Source organism: Pseudophryne corroboree, chromosome 5, assembly GCF_028390025.1.
Source record: "Pseudophryne corroboree isolate aPseCor3 chromosome 5, aPseCor3.hap2, whole genome shotgun sequence".
Taxonomy (NCBI): Eukaryota; Metazoa; Chordata; class Amphibia; order Anura; family Myobatrachidae; genus Pseudophryne; species Pseudophryne corroboree.
This window is the reverse complement of record NC_086448.1, coordinates 362970473-362992415: the sequence shown is the minus strand read 5'-3', so window position 1 is coordinate 362992415 and position 21943 is coordinate 362970473. Positions and strand designations below refer to the sequence as shown.

Here is a 21943-nt window from a genome sequence, read left to right as displayed (position 1 = left end):
ATAAAAGCCCATATCTGGTTTTCCATATGGATAGAGCGGAATTGAGGACACGTCCACAATTTCTGCCAAAAGTGGTCTCATCCTTTCATATGAACCAACCTATTGTGGTGCCTGTGGCTACTCGTGACTTGGAGGATTCCGAGTTACTAGATGTAGTCAGGGCTTTAAAAGTTTATGTAGCCAGAACGGCTAGAGTTAGGAAAACGGAGTCACTGTTTATCCAGTATGCATCCAACAAGCTTGGTTCTCCTGCTTCAAAGCAGACTATTGCTCGCTGGATCTGTAACACGATTCAGCAGGCTCATTCTGTGGCTGGATTGCTGCAGCCAAAATCAGTGAAAGCCCATTCCACTAGGAAGGTGGGCTCTTCTTGGGCGGCTGCCCGAGGGGTCTTGGCATTACAGTTATGCCGAGCTGCTACTTGGTCAAGTTCAAATACGTTTGCAAAGTTCTACAAGTTTGATACCCTGGCTGAGGAGGACCTATCGTTTGCTCAATCGGTGCTGCAGAGTCATCCGCACTCTCCCGCCCGTTTGGGAGCTTTGGTATAATCCCCATGGTCCTTACGGAGTCCCCAGCATCCACTAGGACGTTAGAGAAAATAAGATTTTACTTACCGGTAAATCTATTTCTCGTAGTCCGTAGTGGATGCTGGGCGCCCGTCCCAAGTGCGGACTTCTTCTGCAATGCTTGTATATAGTTATTGCTTGAATAAGGGTTATGTTATAGTGGCATCAGGGTTTATCTGATGCTCTGTTATTGTTCATACTGTTAACTGGGTAAAGTTATCACAAGTTATACGGTGTGATTGGTGTGGCTGGTATGAGTCTTACCCTGGATTCCCAAAATCCTTTCCTTGTACTGTCAGCTCTTCCGGGCACAGTTTCTTTAACTGAGGTCTGGAGGAGGGACATAGAGGGAGGAGCCAGAGCACACCAGAATACAAATTCTTTCTTAGAGTGCCCATGTCTCCTGCGGAGCCCGTCTATTCCTCATGGTCCATACGGAGTCCCCAGCATCCACTACGGACTACGAGAAATAGATTTACCGGTAAGTAAAATATTATTTTTTTAAATATACTCTTATGCAAGCAATTGTTTTGGGATAGAACTAAAAAGTTCTTGCAGAAATGTTTTACTAACTATTCATCATTGAATATAGAGCTGGTAATGTGATGCTGTCACAAGCGTACTCGGTAGAATTTCTTTAAACTTTTTACAGTTGCAGCCAGACTTTTAAAACTGTTAAGAGAATTGGGCCATAATAATATCTAAACCACCACAGAAAATATTCATTTAAAGGATCTTTCAACATCATTCAGTTTATCATCCTTACATAATTCATCAAACTTTTTTTTACTTTGATTTTGATATAAACTTTGCTTTTACACTCATCTTTTCAGGAAAGGTTTATTTATAGCAAATATTGTTAGCGTCTCAAAATTGCTAATTTATTTCTGGGTGTAGTTCTTCCTTAAAGCTCCTCTCTAACAGGAAGATATTCTCCTAATGTGCCATTTAACCCTAGGCTACAGCAATTTCTACTGGAGACCTTTCATTTCGGTCACATAAAAAACATCCAGGGTGAGGGAGGTAGAAAGGACTAAACAATAGACAACCAAATGGTCCTTCCACACCTGCTGCTGTTTGAAGTTGATTAACAAAATATTTTATTTGGTTCTGTATAAAAGCTAGGGTTTCTGTGTAGTAGCAGCTTTAACTGCACTGTATACATAGTCAAATGAAGGGGAACAATAATGTTTTCTGGATGCAACCCCTTTAAAAAGAAATATTGAATAAACTGTTTAAAAAAACAAACATTTTATTGCTGTGTAGGACCATTTTGTAGAGCTGAGCAATATGCAGAATTTTCCAGGACAACATAGAGAACTTAAGGCTACTTTGCTGCAAATTAACCTTCTACTCGGTAGTGTCTGCATCTAAACTGACTGCTCTCTTCCTACAGCCTCAATAAACACACTCCCAGCCCTTGGTTTTTCCAGTCTTCGTTAATCTTCCCTTCCCTCATTTCACTAACTTTGATTGGCATGCTTTCCCTAAAGGTCAATGTTTGTGCCTCCCATCCATTGGCAGATTTTCCTATTAGATACAGAACTGCAGCCCCCCACCCAGGTAAAATCTGCGACCCAGGTCAGTGTCAGTGAAGCCAGATGCAGTCCATGACTGCACTGGTGCACTGGCTTCACTGTGACTGACAGTGACTTCCTATTGGAAGGAAATTCCACTGGGAAGTGTTTCCTTCCTCTGGGACTGCCAGAGCCGGCTATGTTAAGCAGAGAGCTGGCTTCCTGTAGGAAGCCTCTCCCTTCCTTTTCCTCATCCCAATCCAGGTCAGCAGTGTGCAAATGTCCTTGTACTCTCTGTGACTTCAGTTCTTAGGGTTCTATTTACTAAACCTTGGTTGGAGATAAAGTGGTCAGCCAATCAGATCCTAACTGCCATGTATAGAATAAACAGGAGAAAAATAAACTCTCGTTTTTTGGGGGGGCACTCATTGGAAAATGTTATCACATAAAATATAACTTTTAATTCTTACGTTTAAAATAGTATACCACAAGACAAGACAAAGACATTGACATATACAGTAAATAGCCTAAAACTACACCCATGATTCCATGTGGAATTTTAGATAGTTTCACGTTGGGAGATAGGTACGACTGGTTGGGTGTCACTTATAGTTGATAATATCAGTATAGAGGATTACACATGCCACAGTCAAAATTTCCCAAACCACACCCACAATTCCGTGTGGATTTTTGGGTAGTGTCACATTTGGCAGTAAATATGGCTGATTGAGTGTCAATTAATTCACAATATCAGTGTAAAAAGATTACAGACACCACAGCCAATTGTTAGTTCAAAATATCAGTGTAAAAGATTACACATGCTACAGTCAAAATTTCCCAGACCACACCCTCAATTCCGTGTGGATTTTTGGATAGTATCACGTTTGGCAGTGAATAAGGCTGTTTGAGTGTCAATCAATTCATAGTATCAGTGTAATAAAATTACGGACACCACAGCCAATTATAGTTGAAAATGTCAGTGTTTTGGGTTACACATGCCACAGCCCAAATTCCCCAAACCACACCCACAATTCTGTGTGGATGTTTTAGATAGTGTCACATTTGGCGGTGAATATGGCTGGTTGAGTATCAATTAGTTGATCGTATCAGTGTAACAAAGATTTCAGGCACCACAGCCATAACTCCCTATAAATCACGTGATATATTATCTCATGTAGAGGTATTTGCAAAGTAATATAGCACCATTTAAACATATAGGATGCAAATATCCATAGTGCAAGTAGAGATCATTGTAAAATTGTCTCAGTGTAGATACTGTAAAATTCACCCAGTGCAGTATAGAGGTACGCACAATAATAGCATATTTAATTTATAGTAAGCATATTCATTGTATAAAGCTCACTGTTCCACATCTAAGGTGTTTCAAAACAGTCCTTTGTTGTAATTTCGATGTTATTACACAGGGATACTTTGTATAAATCTATGTAACCCCAGACCAGAATGTATCCATTAATAATTTCACACCTGTAACTGTTCTAATAGTATTGGGAGGAAAATGAAACAGTGTATAATATCACATATGTGACTTAAAAGGTAGTGCCAGTCAATTAATCCTCATCCTGATACAACATACCTTTCAGGTATAATTAGTGCATGGGTCTGGGGATATAGAAAATCCCATAAAAATTATCCAAATATGTTCTTTTGCAGAGAGAAAAGAGCAAAGGCACACCTATTGTCAGTGCAGCGAGGCAGCTGCTGTTCACTGTGTGACATGCATTATACAGCGAATGAGCGTGCTGTGACTGCACCTATAGGTTGGAAACAGGTAGAAATGCTTCTGCTTTTGAAAAGACAACCCCGGACACCCTGATGAACCAGCGCAGGGGGTCCTGTGAGTCCTCATTAACAATGAGAGAGCATGGAATGAGGTAGAAAAATATAGAATTAGTCAGCAAAGTATGTAAAGTGCACTAATTCCTTACCGAGTGTAAACTTCTTCCCTGCATGTGTAAAACATTGGTGCAGGGTGAGCGTTACTCTCCTCTTCGCCCCATAGTGCCTGTAAAAGATAGCCAGGTGACAGTACTGGGACACTAATGGCAGTGACGATCCTGATGCCAATAGGTATTGCAGGATTCGCCACCCACCATGCGGTCCCGCAATGTGTCACTCAAGAGAAACACGGAGACACCTGAGAGTGGATGTTAGATTATAGAAGTGCGCGGCGTCCCTTTTAGCACATGGATGGACGCCCGCCTCAGACAGCTGTTTCGCTTTAGCTTCCTCAGTGAGACAACCGGTATTCAGATACCGGCATTAGTATTAACAGAGGCCGCAGCTAATCAGGGGGGGGGGGTGCGGCTGTGAGTAAGCCTGCTTCCGTCTGATGCAGCCCGCTGTGTGTATATGCCCCAGGTGTGGGCTAAAATGAATCAACATGTTTTAAGAGTACGTCTTATGTTCCCTATGAGGGGAAAGATCAGAAGCCACAATATGCGGCTCGGAATGAGCCTGCTTCCACTAATTAATGCCCGCTTTGTATATATATATATATATATATATATATATATATATATATATATATATATATATATATATATATATATGGTCAAAAACACACAGTGAGTGACATATTTACTGAAAATAAAAATAAGTAGGAAAATAATAATAATAATAAGTAAAAACAAAAGATGAAAATAAAAATGGAGATAATAATAATAAAAAAAATTAAAGTAATATGTATAATGCATCCAAGATTGATAGGGACACCCTTATATTTCCACAAAATGAAAAATAAAAGACTGAGACAACAACGGTGAGATTTCAAGGTGTGTGTGTCCTGTTTTTATTGGGGTATTTTTTTAGTAGTAGTACTACAGGTACCAGCGGGCCCGTTTTTCCACCGCATGCTGATACTTGTGGTTCTCCAAGTACCAGCTTGCAGGGGAGGTTTGCTGGGACTTGTAGTACTGCTACTAAAAACAATATTCACACTTTCACACTTGGCTATCAGCCCCCCATCCGCCGCCCTTGGATGGGGGGGCGGCCTCAGGCTTCACCCCTGGCCCTTGGGTGGCTGGAGGGGGGGACCCCTTGATTTAAGGGGTTCCCACTCCTCCAGGGTACCCCGGCCAGGGGTGATAAAGCTAAATATTTATCGTATATAATACCCTTTATGAGGTCTAAGAACACTGTACGCTATTTACGTATGAAGTACCGTAAGGGTACGCTAGTTGCGTAACAATCGCTTTGCCGTGATCGAGACGCTCAAGCGTCACGTTCACTCACGGCCAAGAGATCACAGGCAGGCACGTTATTGGCTGTTGACTAACGTAATGATTCGCTATAGCGTAGCGGACGCTCGGGACCACGAGGAGATCACCAGCGGTGCTGACGCTCACTATATTAAACCTTTGTATCTAAACCATAAACAGTGTATTGTGCAGTAAAACCTTAGTGTAATGTTAGAGTGTAAATGCAACACAGTATAACCTTATTACCTTAAAAGCTGTTTGAGCGTCACCAACGCTCTGAGAATACTAGACACTATAGGAAATACACTGATACCTGGGCTTAGGGTCCAACGCCTAATATGTATATATTTTGAATGATAAACTTGCAAAAGAATTAATACAAATACAAATCATACACTACAATATAACATAGACTACCTAACCAGATAACTACACAGGAAATACAATACAATTACTATTTAAAGGAAAATAAGAGAGAAAGAGGAGGAGAGAGAGAGAAATTGGCCCACAATAACAAGAAGATCAATATAGTTGCGGAGAAACACTTACGCACAAGGGGAAACGATCGCATGCGCCTCGATATCCAGCTCCCGATTATCAGCAATGAGAACCGTTGAAGAGAGAGAACTGGATATGGTCGGCCTGCCTATTTATGCCCCACACACAATACAATTCAATGGTCCCTACAATCTCATTGTTCATTGGACACAGGAATTCGGCTTCTCATTATAACAAAAGGTCATAGGTTGATTCATACAGGTGGGCTGTGACTGCTTCCAACTGTTCAGGTGGGTGGGATACTGAGTTTCCCGCCGCATGACTAAATAAGAACAAATAATAGTAAATGGACATAAACTTCTTATGTCCATAACTATTCGCATGAGCGATTAATCCGCTCCAAACCAACACCGGAATATTGCTATTTAAATACTCTTCCGATGGGTACCAAACACCACTGTATGACCCCTGTTAGACCCTTCGTACAATACAAAGAGGGATCTCTCTGTTCAGGAACATGCTATATTAACTAAACTTTCAGAATCTATCAAAGGGACCATGATCTACAAAATACATTATTACTGAAAATATGTAACGATTGAGTCGCACGCTACGATCACATAAACTCTACCGTAAATACGCATACCGTGCGCCTGCGGGTGCCCGCGACTGTGAGTATGCGCACGCACGGGAGAGCGCACGCATGCGCAGCGCGGACCAGAATGAGGTGCAAATATGGCAGTGTGTATAGAGATATTTTTCTGACTTTGACAGTCCACCCTTTGGCAGTCAATAATAACTGCCACCTTCTAAAACATTTCAAAAGAGAAAAATATATGTCAGGGGTTAATACATTTACATGGTTGGGTAGGGGAGGAGAGGAGAAGGTAGGAAAAGGGTATGACCTAGTGAGATAGCAGAAGCATGTGTGTATGAATCCGTGCTTTGGGGTCATATATCATCGTGCCGTACGTGTTTTAAATCAAGCTTCGAGGTATTGCGAAGTATACATGTGAATTCCTTCTTATCCCGTGGTACGGGTCTGTGGATGGGCTGTCAAACTTTACCGAGCTCTTTTCGGCTTTGGTTGTAACAAAATGGGGGAGCACATTTTAGTTGATGATACATGAATGGGGGAGATATGTGATAGCTGATATCTGTGCCTGTATTCCCTATCGACTATGTGTGTCATTACCTGAGGGTTGTAGAAATGAAGAAAAGACATAATTACGGTAAATGCGGTGGTATTCTATGTCAGGTAAATGTACATTCGTCGATTGAGGTCTTGTTTGGTGTCTGTTGAATGCAGTCTTCTTTGTGCTTTTGCCCATAAGGTGCGAGCAAAAGCTGTCAATGTCCATAGATTTACAAAAGTGTTGGGCTAGCGTAATTTTAAAATTTCTAGGGAAACTGGGGATCCATGGCATAGTTCATCAAAAATCTGTGTATCAGGTTGTCAAAACTTCTTCTTTAATCCCTCTGTTGTCTGTATATCGGCTCATCAAATTCCTCGTCCAAGTGGGTCTTTTTACCTTGGAGAAAAACGGAAAAACAGGTGAAAGAAACGGACCGTATAATCGCATTTTCATTACATCATTGTTTCTACCGTTGGGTCGTAAATCAAGTCCATTGGAATTACAGTTTCCTCACTCCTCAAACTCATTACCCTTGTACGATGTTTGCACTTCATTAAAGCCTGACCGCATCTAAATATCAATCCAATCGATATGACAACACCTAAGATACATAGGAGAAACTTCCCAACATCCATTATGACTCCTTGAGCCCAATCTCCTAAACCAGAGAACCAATTTCGCGGGTTCAACCATGACACCCAACCAGTCAGCTCATTACCTACAGCAGCAAGAGTGAGATTGTGTCTCCTGCGAAATTCCCACTTCAATTGGAGAATATCGTCCATCTTTTGGTCTATGACCTCGACCGGATCCTCGGTGCTATTCGTAATATATGTGCAACATTTCACGCCGTATTGTGTTGCCAGTGTGACACAATATCCGCCTGTCACTGCTGTGAGGTAATTGAGAACCATTCTATGCTGTACCAGTTCTGTTTTGTAAGCTTGAAGTTCCCTTCCAGTATACCTAAATGTGTCATCATACATTTCAGTGATATTATCTAACAAATTTGCGAGCGCCGATATGTATTTATAATTCAGCACTCCTCTAGCGGTGCGGGTGAAATCTAACGCGATTAAGAATTGAATCCCGGTGGATTCACTTATCAGATCAGAGGCCGGATGCTCTGTCTTCTCTATCAGGTGCCTTTTAACAACGTGCTCGTAATGGGTGTGAGTATAAGGAGCTTGGGCACCACGGTGTATGTCTTTCATTTTGTCATGTGATACAGTCATTACTTCAGGCAGTACTTTTCCAATATAACACAATCCTTCAGAGTTTGGGGCAAGCCACTTGTACGCCTTTCTCCCGCATATGAAATATGCATCATCGGGGAGAACATATGGGACGGAGTAGGACATAACCATATTACACACCTTCCATGTGAAATCTCCTAACCCTAATTCTTCCATCTGCTTAGTACACGTATCAGGTTGTACGATATGTGCACAGTATCCTGGTGATACCTCTCCAACTCTAGTAATCCTATTTCCTAAGGTATACCTATACCGGAAAGATTTTCCTCTACTGGCTATGTGGCGTACAAGCTCTGTATCTGTAGGCATTCTATCTGCTCTATGCGAAAAGGTCATGGTTTGGTTACTCCATGACACTTCCCAATTTCCCGGCTTTCGGGGATTGGAGATGTTGAAACATAATAGGGACCTATCCACATGGTATTGGTGGAGCTTCAAACTAGGAGGACTGGAGATATTAAACCTTCTGTCCACCGGTCTCCCACCACTTAACTCAAGTACCTCCCCTATCGTTAAAGGAAATGGTACTAGTCCTGATTTGCTATGACCTTGAGGTACTTGAGAGCATACCCAACAATCTGTTTTATTTAACACACTACCCACTAAGGAGTGATAGTCACTCAATGGATGCCGGTCCATATGGATATTAAAACTGGATTGGCATTTCTTTATGCACTCATCCTCAATGACATTGTTACAGAGCTGACAGATACAGTTTTCTTCAGCTAACAATCCTTCACAATTCCTTCTAAGGTCAATGCTATCGGATCGTTTTCTGATACTCGCCTTTGCTTGTTGATTATGTTGTTCTTGGAAAACTACGCCTCCATCTCTGTCATCAGAACCCATTCCAGAACCTCTCTCGACCTCCATGGTACTCTCGCCGGAACAGACTGCTCTGGTCAACATCATGGTCAACAGGAAAATCCGGATCACAGTCTCTTGGGGCAAGTCCATCTTGTAGGAGGAAACGGAGAAGAATGAGAAGGGGGAAAAAAAATAATTTGAGGGAGAGGGGATGGGAAGTTGGAGAAAAACAATAAAAGGGAACAGGGGATCGACAACTGCTTTTGGTCTTGTGATTTTCAATGCTCAGGTGCCGCCTCAATCTTCCTGGAACAGACACTCCAGTGATACAACCTCTACCGTCTGTTCCTTATCACGGGACCTCTCTGGATCAGCAACCTTCTTACAGTGGGACGAATGAACCCAAGTCTCTCTCTCAGCAACCTTCAATGCTGTAGTGCTAGTCAATAAGACCTGGTATGGTCCTTCCCATCTGTCAATAAGGCAACCTGAGCGTAGAAAATTCCGTATCATTACATAATCCCCAGGTTCAATGTCATGACAATTACTATCTGGTAAATCAGGAATCACTAACTTCAGATTATCATTTTGATTCCTCAACTGTTTACTCATGTTAATCAAGTATTTTACAGTCACTTCATTGTTACATTTCAAATCATCCTGAGGGTTAATCATGACATGCGGTTGTCGACCAAACAAGATTTCAAAGGGAGACAGATTAAGAGGGGACCTGGGAGTGGTTCTGATGCTGTACAGTACAATGGGTAAAGCTTCTGGCCATGTCAATCCTGTCTCTGCCATCACTTTACTCAGTTTATTTTTAATAGTGCTGTTCACTCTTTCCACTTTCGCACTCGCTTGTGGACGGTATGGAGTGTGCAGCTTGCTATCAATTCCCATCAATTTACACATTCCTTGAAAGACATCACCTGTAAAATGGGTACCCCTATCACTTTCGATAATTCTAGGGATACCATATCTACATACAAATTCCTGCACAATTTTCTTAGCAGTAAACATAGCGGTATTTGTGGCCGCCGGAAATGCTTCGACCCAATTTGAAAAAACATCTATACAAACAAGTACATATTTCAAATTTCGACAAGGGGGTAATTGAATGAAGTCAATCTGTATTACCTGGAAAGGGCCGCCGGCAGGTGGGATATGGGATGGTTCTGTAGGTATTGCCTTTCCGATGTTCTTTCTCAAACAGGTAAGGCATGACATGGCTCTTTTACTCGCATGAGAGGAGAATCCTGGGGCGCACCAATATGCTCTTACCAACTTGCACATCCCTTCCTTGCCTAGATGAGTCAGCCCGTGAGTTGCTTCAGCCAAACATGGAAGATATGCTCTGGGGGCCACTGGTTTACCATGTCCATCCGTCCAGAGTCCTGAGGACTCCTGGCCATATCCCTTTGCCTTCCAGACTGCCTTTTCCTGTGTGGAACACAAATTTTGCATTTCACACAACTTCTGTGTGTTGATGGTATTAAATACCATCAGTTGTGTGGTGTCTGTCTGTCTGGGGGTAGCAGCTGCTAATTTAGCAGCTTCGTCTGCTCGGCTGTTACCAAGTGATACTGGGTCTTGGCTATATGTATGTGCTTTACATTTGATAACAGCCACTCTGTCGGGTTCCTGTATAGCTGTTAGAAGCCTTTTTATGTGAGCTGCATGCGCTACCGGTGTACCAGCTGCCGTCATGAAATTTCTGAGGCGCCATAGGGCTCCGAAATCATGGACTACCCCGAATGCGTATCTAGAATCGGTGTAGATATTGGCTGATTTTCCCTTAGCCAATTCACATGCTCTGGTTAGGGCGACCAGTTCAGCGACCTGGGCTGAGTGAGGTGGGCCTAGCGGTTCCGCTTCTATGGTGCCTTGGTCATCTACGACTGCGTATCCAGTACACAAGTCTCCCGAGTCTGACTGTCTATGACAACTACCGTCCGTGTAGAACGTAAGTTCTACATCTTCCAGTGGGTTGTCACTGATGTCAGGCCTTGCGGTAAAATTTTGGGTCAAATATTCCATACAATCATGAGTGTCTTCCTTTGTATTAAATCCTCCTTCCCCAGTACTCTCATCCTCCACCCTTTGGGTCTGTCCAGACACACCTGGGAGATATGTTGCAGGATTTAATGCACTGCATCTCCTTATGGTGATGTTTACGGGGGCCATTAGTGCCAATTCCCATCTTGTAAACCGCGCTGATGAGACGTGCCTGGTTTGGGCAGAATTTAACAAGGCTGACACTGCATGTGGTGTATGAATTGTGAGGTTGTGACCTAGCACGACGTCTTCGCTTTTCGTTACTAGCAATGCTATCGCAGCAACGCTTCGCAAGCATGTGGGGAGGGATCGCGCTACCGTATCTAGCTGAGCGCTGTAATATGCTACTGGCCTGCTGGCATCACCGTGCTTTTGGGTTAGTACGCCTGCCGCGCAACCAGCACTTTCTGTTCCGTATAGTTCAAAGGGTTTCCCATAGTCCGGCATACCTAATGCTGGTGCCTGCGTTAGGCACTGTTTAAGTCTCTCAAATGCTGCCTCAGACTCGTCTGTATGCGAAATCCGATCAGGTTTGTTTGAGGAGACCATCTCCTGCAAAGGTAACGCTAAAATGGAAAACCCTGGGATCCAATTACGGCAATACCCACACATTCCTAAAAATGTTCTGATCTGTTGCTGGGTTTGTGGCAGAGTCATGTCTCTAATTGCTTGAATTCTATCAGCGGTCAGGTGTCTCAGTCCTTGTGTTAAACAGTGTCCCAAATATTTTACCTTAGTTTGGCATAATTGCAACTTGTCTTTGGAAACCTTGTGTCCTGTGTCTGAAAGATGAAACAGGAGCTGTTTCGTATCCTTCAGGGATGCTTCCAATGAATCAGAACACAGTAGTAGATCATCCACGTACTGTATTAATACTGATCCACTCACTGGTTGGAAAGACTGTAAACAATCATGCAAAGCCTGAGAAAATATACTTGGGCTATCTATGAATCCTTGTGGTAATCGAGTCCATGTGTATTGGACTCCTCTGTATGTAAATGCAAACAAATATTGACTGTCAGGGTGCAGAGGTACCGAAAAGAAAGCGGAGCAGAGGTCAATAACAGTGAAAAATTTTGCAGTGGGAGGGATTTGCATTAGGATGACAGCTGGATTTGGCACTACGGGGAACTGACTCTCAACTATTTTGTTAATCCCCCTTAGATCCTGCACTAGCCGGTAACCCCTCCCCCCACTCTTTTTAACAGGGAAGATGGGACTATTGGCAGTGCTGGACGTTCTTACCAGAATGCCCTGTTGTAGCAAGCGCTCTATTACTGGGTAAACTCCTAACTCCACCTCTGGCTTCAGAGGGTACTGTGGGATTTTTGGAGCTATCCTACCATCTTTTACTTGTACAACTACCGGAGCTACGTTTGCCATTAATCCAGTGTCCTGTCCATCTTTAGTCCAAAGTGACTCTGGTATCTAAGATGTCATTTCTTCTACTTGGGAGGGAGTCCTATTTGTCATAATGGTATGTGACATTAATTTTGACGGGGAGTCTAACATGTCTCGCACTTCCTGAGCGTGATTCTCAGGTATGTCCAAGAATACACCTTCAGGAGTACAATAAATGACGCACCCCATTTTACACAGTAAGTCTCTACCCAGGAGATTGGTCGGTGCCGATGCAGCCAGCAAAAAGGAATGCTTGGTATGTAAAGGCCCTATTGTAATCTCTGCTGGTTTGCTAACAGGGTAATGCTGGACTACTCCTGTTACTCCCACGGCTGGAATTGTCCTACCAGTGGTCCTCATGCCCACTGTCGAATTGATCACTGATTTGGCCGCCCCCGTATCTACAAGAAAGTTTAATGATTTACCAGCTACATTGATTGCAATTTCTGGTTCACTTCCAAGACTTGCAATCAATTTTACTGGCTGCAGATTACAGGTATGGCCACACCCCTATTGGGTATGGTGACCTCCCTGAATCCCGCTGGCAGCAACTACTTGTGATGGAGTTAATTGGGAGCTACCAGAGGCTTGCCAGTCTCTGTTCGGGGGGTATCTTTTTGTTTCCCCTGTATGTGGCTCATAACTCCGTTTCTGCGGACCTTGCTCCCAATGTCGTGTGTCGTGTCGTTGTCTAGGGGGTTGGTATGAGTTTCGTGAATTCTTCATTCTACAATCTCGTGCCATGTGTCCCTGTTTATGACAAGAATAACAAGTAACCACATTTGACTTACCCACAGGGTTTGGTGATACAAACAAAGGCTGCCTTGTGGTTAGGGCCTGTATACTTACGGCCATTAATTTATCACCTTGTTGTTCCCTGTGTCTGGTGATGTTCCTATCGTGATCAATAGCAGCCTCTCTCAAAGTAGCCACAGACAGACCTCGCCAACATGGTTGTGTGGTCTGTACCCTAGTCTTCAATGACTCTTTTAAACCATCCATCAGTACCGATACTGCTACTTCTCGATGGTTTGTGTTTGTTTTAATGTCCTCTATGCCTGTGTATTTTGCCATTTCTGATAATGCTCTGTGAAAATACTCTGCAGCTGTCTCTGACTCCTTCTGTTTAATGGAGAATATCTTGTTCCATCTGACTACCGCTGGGAAATACTCTTTTAACTGTAAGCTTATTCTTTTTACATTATCTTTGTTGTACACATCTGTAAGAGGTACATCCTGATCTAATCCGCAATCAGCTAAAAATTGAGTTGCGTCAACATTGGAGGGTAAACATGCTCTCAGCAATATCTGCCAGTCTTTATTGTTGGGCTCTACAGTGTTACCTAAGTCTCTGATGTATTTTTGACTGGCAACTAAGTCTTTTCTAGGGTCAGGGAATTCAGACACTATGGTCCTTAATTCCATTCGGGAAAATGGGGTGTACATGGCAATGTTTCTAATGGGAGTGGCTCCTGATGTGTCTGTTTTCCCATTTGGCACTGCTATTACTCTAACGGGATTAACTCTAACAACCTCATCCTGTGTAGATTCTACAGGCTGTGGTGAAATAGTTTCAGCATAGTGTATGGTGCCGTACTTACCCGTTGATACGACCTCACCTATCCCTCCGCTAGGGGCTTTCGTTACTAATCTCGGGGGTTGAGCTGTGCCTACTGTGGTCTCTGCTATGGTGGCTGCTAGAGAGAGCGCTGAAATTGTTGCCGATTCGTCCTCTTGATCACACTCCTGAGGGAAGTTCAAAACAGGGTACAACTTGCACGGGTTAATACTTGCATTGGTTAATTGGTTAACATTATCTTTAACATTTACACAGTTGCTAAGAGTTTGTTGTTTGTTACACCTTAATGCGTCATTCTCCGCAACCAATTTTTCTCCAGATATATATGGTGGCGGTGGGGCCGTGGCTATCAGTTTTCTGATCGAGCCAGATCCCGCCGCTTGAGCCAATCCTCTCTGTATGTCACCTTCCTGTTGCCACAACTGCAAATAATCATAATGCTTGATTCGTCTCTTGGCTGATTTAATGAGACATATCCTTCTCCTTAAATTTTGTAACACTTCTGAGCTGAAGCTACCTACTCTTGGGAATTTCTCCCCGTCATGTACTGTCATTCTCTCCCATTCATCACATAAAGCTTCTGTGTGACTTCCGTATTTCTCACACATTACATACCTTGCCGACCCAATTGGTCGGTTCACTGAATCAACCCGAACCGAGGTTGATCGCCCCCTACCTGAACAAGTGGCCCCCATAGTTCGAAAGTGTTGCTTTATCCAGCCAACCCTTACGCAACCCAAATGTCCAAAATAGGCTGACGGTGGCGGTTTACCGAGTACCCCACTCACTCGCCCACGCCGACCAATACGACCTGATCACACCGATATGGTGCTGGCGTACTCGACCTAGGGCCCCTGCGAACTGAACCTCTATTTACTGGAACCTGTGAGGGTGATCCGAAGAACACTTACTCTTTCCAGTAACTATTGGTTGCTGGATCGTTCCTGAGTGAGCAGCAAACTTCCCTTAAAATAAAAAAAAATTACACAAATCACGTTAGAATGTACAAATAGCGTTTATGACCTTCGTACACAAATAGTACCGGTCAGGTTTACTAATGCACACAATTACGTGCGGTACAATCGTTCAGCACATAAGCAACTAATCTTATGTACGGAGCGACCAGTGGAATCGAAAATTGCGGCTGCGAATTCCTTCAGCCAGAGCTTATATGGCCTATATGGGTGTTGCACCAACCCTTTCTTGGTGTTGTGCCTGTGGACTGTATAGCGGACTTCCTTGTCTGCTGTACCTGAACCTGCTGGTCTGTTATGACCTCCTGGTCTGTTACAGTATGACCTCCTGGTCTGCTACACTCTAATGCTCAAATTGTATGTTTTAACCAGGGATGCCTCCCTAGCCACCATGTACGTCACTTACACGCATGTACCTCACGAGAACTCGACTTTTCTTGTGGTTCAACCTGTAAAATTGTATACACCACACTCACTCACCACATGTACACTTTTGTTTCTATTTCTATTTCTGCGCAGAAATTTTTTTCTTTAGACCAGATGTGTTACCAATTAGGAGAAGGATCTGTTAATTTAAATTTGGAATGTAAAAAAAAAATTTGCGCGATTTATCGCCTGGCGTTATTTACCGCGTGGCGCTACTTATCGCGTTGAGAGGAGAGAAAAAAACTTGTGATTTGAGTTACGTGGGCGTACCCGTACGCTCCGTTGCGTAATATACGCTGCGTGCGTCGGCCCTTGGATTGCGTACGCAAGTCTCAGTCTTTTGTTAGAGACACGTGTACGCAAAGCAAAGATCCACCGTAACACAATTTATACGTTTATCAATGTAGATGATCCTTTATCATCTACCACGCACCACACTGACTTCGCCTTGTCTCTCAGGCACAGCTGTGTGTTTGTTTATACTTTAACTATATTACCTTTACTCTTAAACTATGAAATAGTGACAACTCTCTCTAAGCACGTTTATCAACTATAAAACTGGCAAACAGAAGAGTGATATACGAAAATACACAAATGAAAAAGAAATGCAGATATATATGTGCGTGCGTGTGTACGCAAGACAGAAAAAATAAACAGTTTTTTAAAAAGACACTATTGTTTTGTTCTTACCTCCGGTTCCCGGATTCCTTCAGCACCCTTTACTAAGAGAAGCAGACGCTTATCCAAACAGCACTACGAGGAATATGATCTCCCGCCCTTTGCTGCTGGATAATGTCTGCTGAAATTACCTAGTGTAGATATGTGAAGGACAGGACGAGCCCGCAATTGATAAAGCTAAATATTTATCGTATATAATACCCTTTATGAGGTCTAAGAACACTGTACGCTATTTACGTATGAAGTACCGTAAGGGTACGCTAGTTGCGTAACAATCGCTTTGCCGTGATCGAGACGCTCAAGCGTCACGTTCACTCACGGCCAAGAGATCACAGGCAGGCACGTTATTGGCTGTTGACTAACGTAATGATTCGCTATAGCGTAGCGGACGCTCGGGACCACAAGGAGATCACCAGCGGCGCTGACGCTCACTATATTAAACCTTTGTATCTAAACCATAAACAGTGTATTGTGCAGTAAAACCTTAGTGTAATGTTAGAGTGTAAATGCAACACAGTATAACCTTATTACCTTAAAAGCTGTTTGAGCGTCACCGACGCTCTGAGAATACTAGACACTATAGGAAATACACTGATACCTGGGCTTAGGGTCCAACGCCTAATATGTATATATTTTGAATGATAAACTTGCAAAAGAATTAATACAAATACAAATCATACACTACAATATAACATAGACTACCTAACCAGATAACTACACAGGAAATACAATACAATTACTATTTAAAGGAAAATAAGAGAGAAAGAGGAGGAGAGAGAGAGAAATTGGCCCACAATAACAAGAAGATCAATATAGTTGCGGAGAAACACTTACGCACAAGGGGAAACGATCGCATGCGCCTCGATATCCAGCTCCCGATTATCAGCAATGAGAACCGTTGAAGAGAGAGAACTGGATATGGTCGGCCTGCCTATTTATGCCCCACACACAATACAATTCAATGGTCCCTACAATCTCATTGTTCATTGGACACAGGAATTCGGCTTCGCATTATAACAAAAGGTCATAGGTTGATTCATACAGGTGGGCTGTGACTGCTTCCAACTGTTCAGGTGGGTGGGATACTGAGTTTCCCGCCGCATGACTAAATAAGAACAAATAATAGTAAATGGACATAAACTTCTTATGTCCATAACTATTCGCATGAGCGATTAATCCGCTCCAAACCAACACCGGAATATTGCTATTTAAATACTCTTCCGATGGGTACCAAACACCACTGTATGACCCCTGTTAGACCCTTCGTACAATACAAAGAGGGATCTCTCTGTTCAGGAACATGCTATATTAACTAAACTTTCAGAATCTATCAAAGGGACCATGATCTACAAAATACATTATTACTGAAAATATGTAACGATTGAGTCGCACGCTACGATCACATAAACTCTACCGTAAATACGCATACCGTGCGCCTGCGGGTGCCCGCGACTGTGAGTATGCGCACGCACGGGAGAGCGCACGCATGCGCAGCGCGGACCAGAATGAGGTGCAAATATAGCAGTGTGTATAGAGATATTTTTCTGACTTTGACAGGGGTGACTAGTTGGGTATGTAATGCCAGGGCCGCAGGGACCAGTATAAAAGTGTCCCCCGGCTGTGGCATTACGTACCTGGCTAGTGGAGCCCGGTGCTGGTTTCAAAAATACGGGGGACCCCTACGCTTTTTGTCCCCCGTATTTTTGGAACCAGGACCAGGCGCAGAGCCCGGTGCTGGTTGATTAAATATGGGGGAACCCCTGTCTTTTTTTCCCCCATATTTTTTCAACCAGGACCGGCTCAAAGAGCCCGAGGCTGGTTATGCTTAGGAGGGGGGACCCCACGCAATTTTTTTTCCAGATTTTACACTAAACAGACCCTTTCCCATAGATAACCATGCACAGATCTCACTGATCCGTGCATGGTTATCCAAACTCGACTGGAAAAAGCAGGTCTATTTTTTTGCTGCTTTTTTAAACGAATTGAAAAAAAAACAGACCCGCACTTGAGCACTCAGAAACTAACACCCAAATACGAATGAATAGTCAATGCCCGTATTCTATGAAATAACAGCCGCGTTTGACCGATGGTCTATTCATTCGTATTTCGGAACGTTGTCATTCAAACCATTACGAATAGACCAGACACTGCCGAGATTGGTGCTTAGTGAATTCCCGTATTGGGACTTAGAAAAAAAAACACAAATCGGCCAAACTCGGATTTTTAGTAAATACTTGCCTCGGTAAGGAATTAGTGCACTTTACATACTTTGCTAATTCTATATTTCTCTACCTCATTCCATGCTCTCTCATTGTTAATGAGGACTCAAAGGACCCCGTGCGCTGGTTCATCAGGGTGTCCGGGGTTGTCTTTTCAAAAGCAGAAGCATTTCTACCTGTTTCCAACCTATAGGTGCAGTCACAGCACGCTCATTCGCTGTATAATGCATGTCACACAGTGAACAGCAGCTGCCTCGCTGCACTGACAATAGGTGTGCCTTTGCTCTTTTCTCTCTGCAAAAGAACATATTTGGATAATTTTTATGGGATTTTCTATATCCCCAGACCCATGCACTAATTATACATGAAAGGTATGTTGTATCAGGATGAGGATTAATTGACTGGCACTACCTTTTAAGTCACATATGTGATATTATACACTGTTTAATTTTCCTCCCAATACTATTACAACAGTTACAGGTGTGAAATTATTCATGGATACATTCTGGTCTGGGGTTACATAGATTTATACAAAGTATCCCTGTGTAATAACATCGAAATTACAACAGAGGACTGTTTTGAAACACCTTAGATGTGGAACAGTGAGCTTTATACAATGAATATGCTTACTATAAAATAAATATGCTATTATTGTGCGAACCTCTATACTGCACTGGGTGAATTTTACAGTATCTACACTGAGACAATTTTACAATGATCTCTACTTGCACTATGGATATTTGCATCCTATATGTTTAAATGGTGCTATATTACTTCGCAAATACCTCTACATGAGATAATATATCACGTGATTTATAGGGAGTTTTGGCTGTGGTGCCTGACATCTTTGTTACACTGATACGATCAACTAATTGATACTCAACCAGCCATATTCACCGCCAAATGTGACAATATCTAAAACATCCACACAGAATTGTGGGTGTGGTTTGGGGAATTTTGGCTGTGGCATGTGTAACCCAAAACACTGTCATTTTCAACTATAATTGGCTGTGGTGTCCGTAATTTCTTTACACTGATACTATGAATTGATTGACACTCAAACAGCCTTATTCACTGCCAAACGTGATACTATCCAAAAATCCACACAGAATTGAGGGTGTGATTTGGGAAATTTTGGCTGTGGCATGTGTAATCTTTTACACTGATATTTTGAACTAACAATTGGCTGTGGTGTCTGTAATCTTTTTACACTGATATTGTTAATTAATTGACACCCAATCAGCCATATTTACTGCCAAATGTGACACTACCCAAAAATCCACACAGAATTGTGGGTGTGGTTTGGGAAATTTTGTCTGTGGCATGTGTAATCCTCTATACTGATATTATCAACTATGAGTGACACCTAACCAGTTGTACCTATCTCCCAACGTGAAACTTAGATTAACTATTAGATAGTAATAGTATTAGATTCCACACGGAATCATGGGTGTGGTTTTAGGTTATTTATGTGTATATGTCAATGTCTTTGTCTTGTTTTGTGGTATACTATTTTAAACGTAAGAATTAAAAGTTATATTTTATGTGATAACATTTTCGAATGAGTGCCCCACAAAAAACGAGAGTTTCTTTTTCTCCTGTTTATTTTAAAGATTGCTAACCGACTCTCAGGGGTGCACCTCCACATGAGCTATATCTGATATCCTTTTTATAGGGACAACATTACAAATTAATGTGGTATATTAATCTACTGGTTGTTCCAACCATATAATTCAGCTCTGATCACCTGTGCTCAATTATCTTTCCTCCTCTCCCCCTCACCCTGCCTTTCCCCCTATCAACCTAACTGCCATGTCACAGACTGGGTTTGAAAAATGACAGTTAGTAGGTGATTGGCTGGTACTTTATCTCTGCCTACTTTATCTTCACCCGAGGCTTAGTAAATAGACCGCTTAGCTCCAAGAGGGGTGTGTGTTGGTGAGGGAGAGGGGCCGGAGACCTTGCCTCCAGACACCACGGCTGAATTCTGGATTTCTACCACTGCTTCAGCATTCCATTTTACTTTAGCATTCCATGCATGTGTGTTGGAATTGTAGAAAACAATGAATAATCACACAGAAGCTTATTGCAGAAATACTTTTTCATCTTACTATAAGGCTTGCATCTATTGGCACCATTTTGAGTTGTACACTTCCAAGTCACATCCTGCAAATAAATGTCATGAACCGGAAGTGTGTATGGTCAGCATTTTACCATTTCATTGTCTCTTATATCTATATGTACTGCATCATTCTACAACATCTGGACAGCTTATTTTCAGCTATTTTCTAGACAATTATAACATGATAAAGTTGTACCTTTGTAATATATTACATTTATTTTTCTACTTACAGAGTGCCTCTGGCACCGGTTTAGCATTTATTGTCTTTACTGAAGCAATAATTCAAATGCCAGGGTCCCAGGTGTGGGCTATTCTCTTTTTTTTAATGCTGTTCACCCTTGGTCTGTCTTCAATGTTTGGAAATGTGGAGGGAGTACTGACACCATTGTTAGATCTTAAAATCTTTCCAAAGTGTGTCCCAGTGGAGGCTATATCAGGTACGTTTACTTTTTACAAAATGTTTTAGTTTCACTAAACCTAGGTTGTTCAAGTTATAGACAAAAGACAATTGTGGCAATCTAGACTTTCTGATAACCTACATACAGAGTAGGTTATACATGTGGCATAGAGACTAGCCTATGAAGATCTATTGCTGACAAAGTACAGTATATGCATGCTTTTACATGAAAAGTTTGAAAAAAAACTGCAATGGATAGCAACTGCTGGCTCATAGCCAGCTTTCTTTTGTTTGTTTGTTTGTTTGTTTGTTTGAACAGATTACCAACACTACAAAATACAAATTGCAATGTCTGTTTTCATGGTTACATATTTTACAAAGAGGTTTTCGATACTCGCATGTCTGCAACAAACATCCTATACCTGCAAATTCAGAGTAAGATTCATATCACAAGTATGAGGAGTTAATAAAACTATTCCAGTAAACCCTTAATAAATGAGTTGTAGCAACTGTTAGTTGAGTGACACTTTAAATTGTATCCAGTTGTAAGCTATTATTATATTTATATACTACTGTAGCTATTACTATGAACGTCACCTTTAGTGATTTTATAGTATGTTTATAATTGTTATTTTCTATGCATTTAGTATTTCATCTCCAGTTACCCATTACCATTTTAAGTGCTCCAAAGTTTTTAATATCCCTAATAGAGCAATTATGTTGATTTTTAAAATGCAAAGATAACAAATGAGTTTCTAAGCTACTTTTTATATTAGCAGAGTAAAAAGCAGGGTTGAGAAAATTCCGCACAAGACCTCCCCTTGTGTAATAGCTAACTATGATTTTTGTGATGCTATAAAAATCCAAGGAGGTTAATGATAGCAAGTTACAAACGTCCTCTGTAATTTATATGACTTTTCTTGTGAAGTCTCAGTTGAGAGGGGGTTGGTGGTGCTCCCCAGAGTCAGAGATATAGTCAAATGTCAACTGGAGAAAAACAAGACTCTTTTTTGGGGTCACTCTTATAATTGATACATAGAAATCCCAGGTACCCAATACCAAGTATCTTCAATAGTGGTTAAAAGTAAAAC

General features: G+C 42.0%; 1 protein-coding gene across 1 annotated transcript in view; it reads left to right on the top strand.

Moving 5' to 3' along the window:
- The window catches only part of LOC134929602 (sodium-dependent neutral amino acid transporter B(0)AT3-like), a 484872-nt gene that overhangs the window by 338293 nt on the left and 124636 nt on the right, over positions 1-21943 (top strand). Inside the window, exon 9 of the mRNA XM_063925189.1 lies at positions 20688-20892. Coding sequence (XP_063781259.1) covers positions 20688-20892 — 205 coding nt within the window. The remainder of the gene's footprint in view (positions 1-20687; positions 20893-21943) is intronic.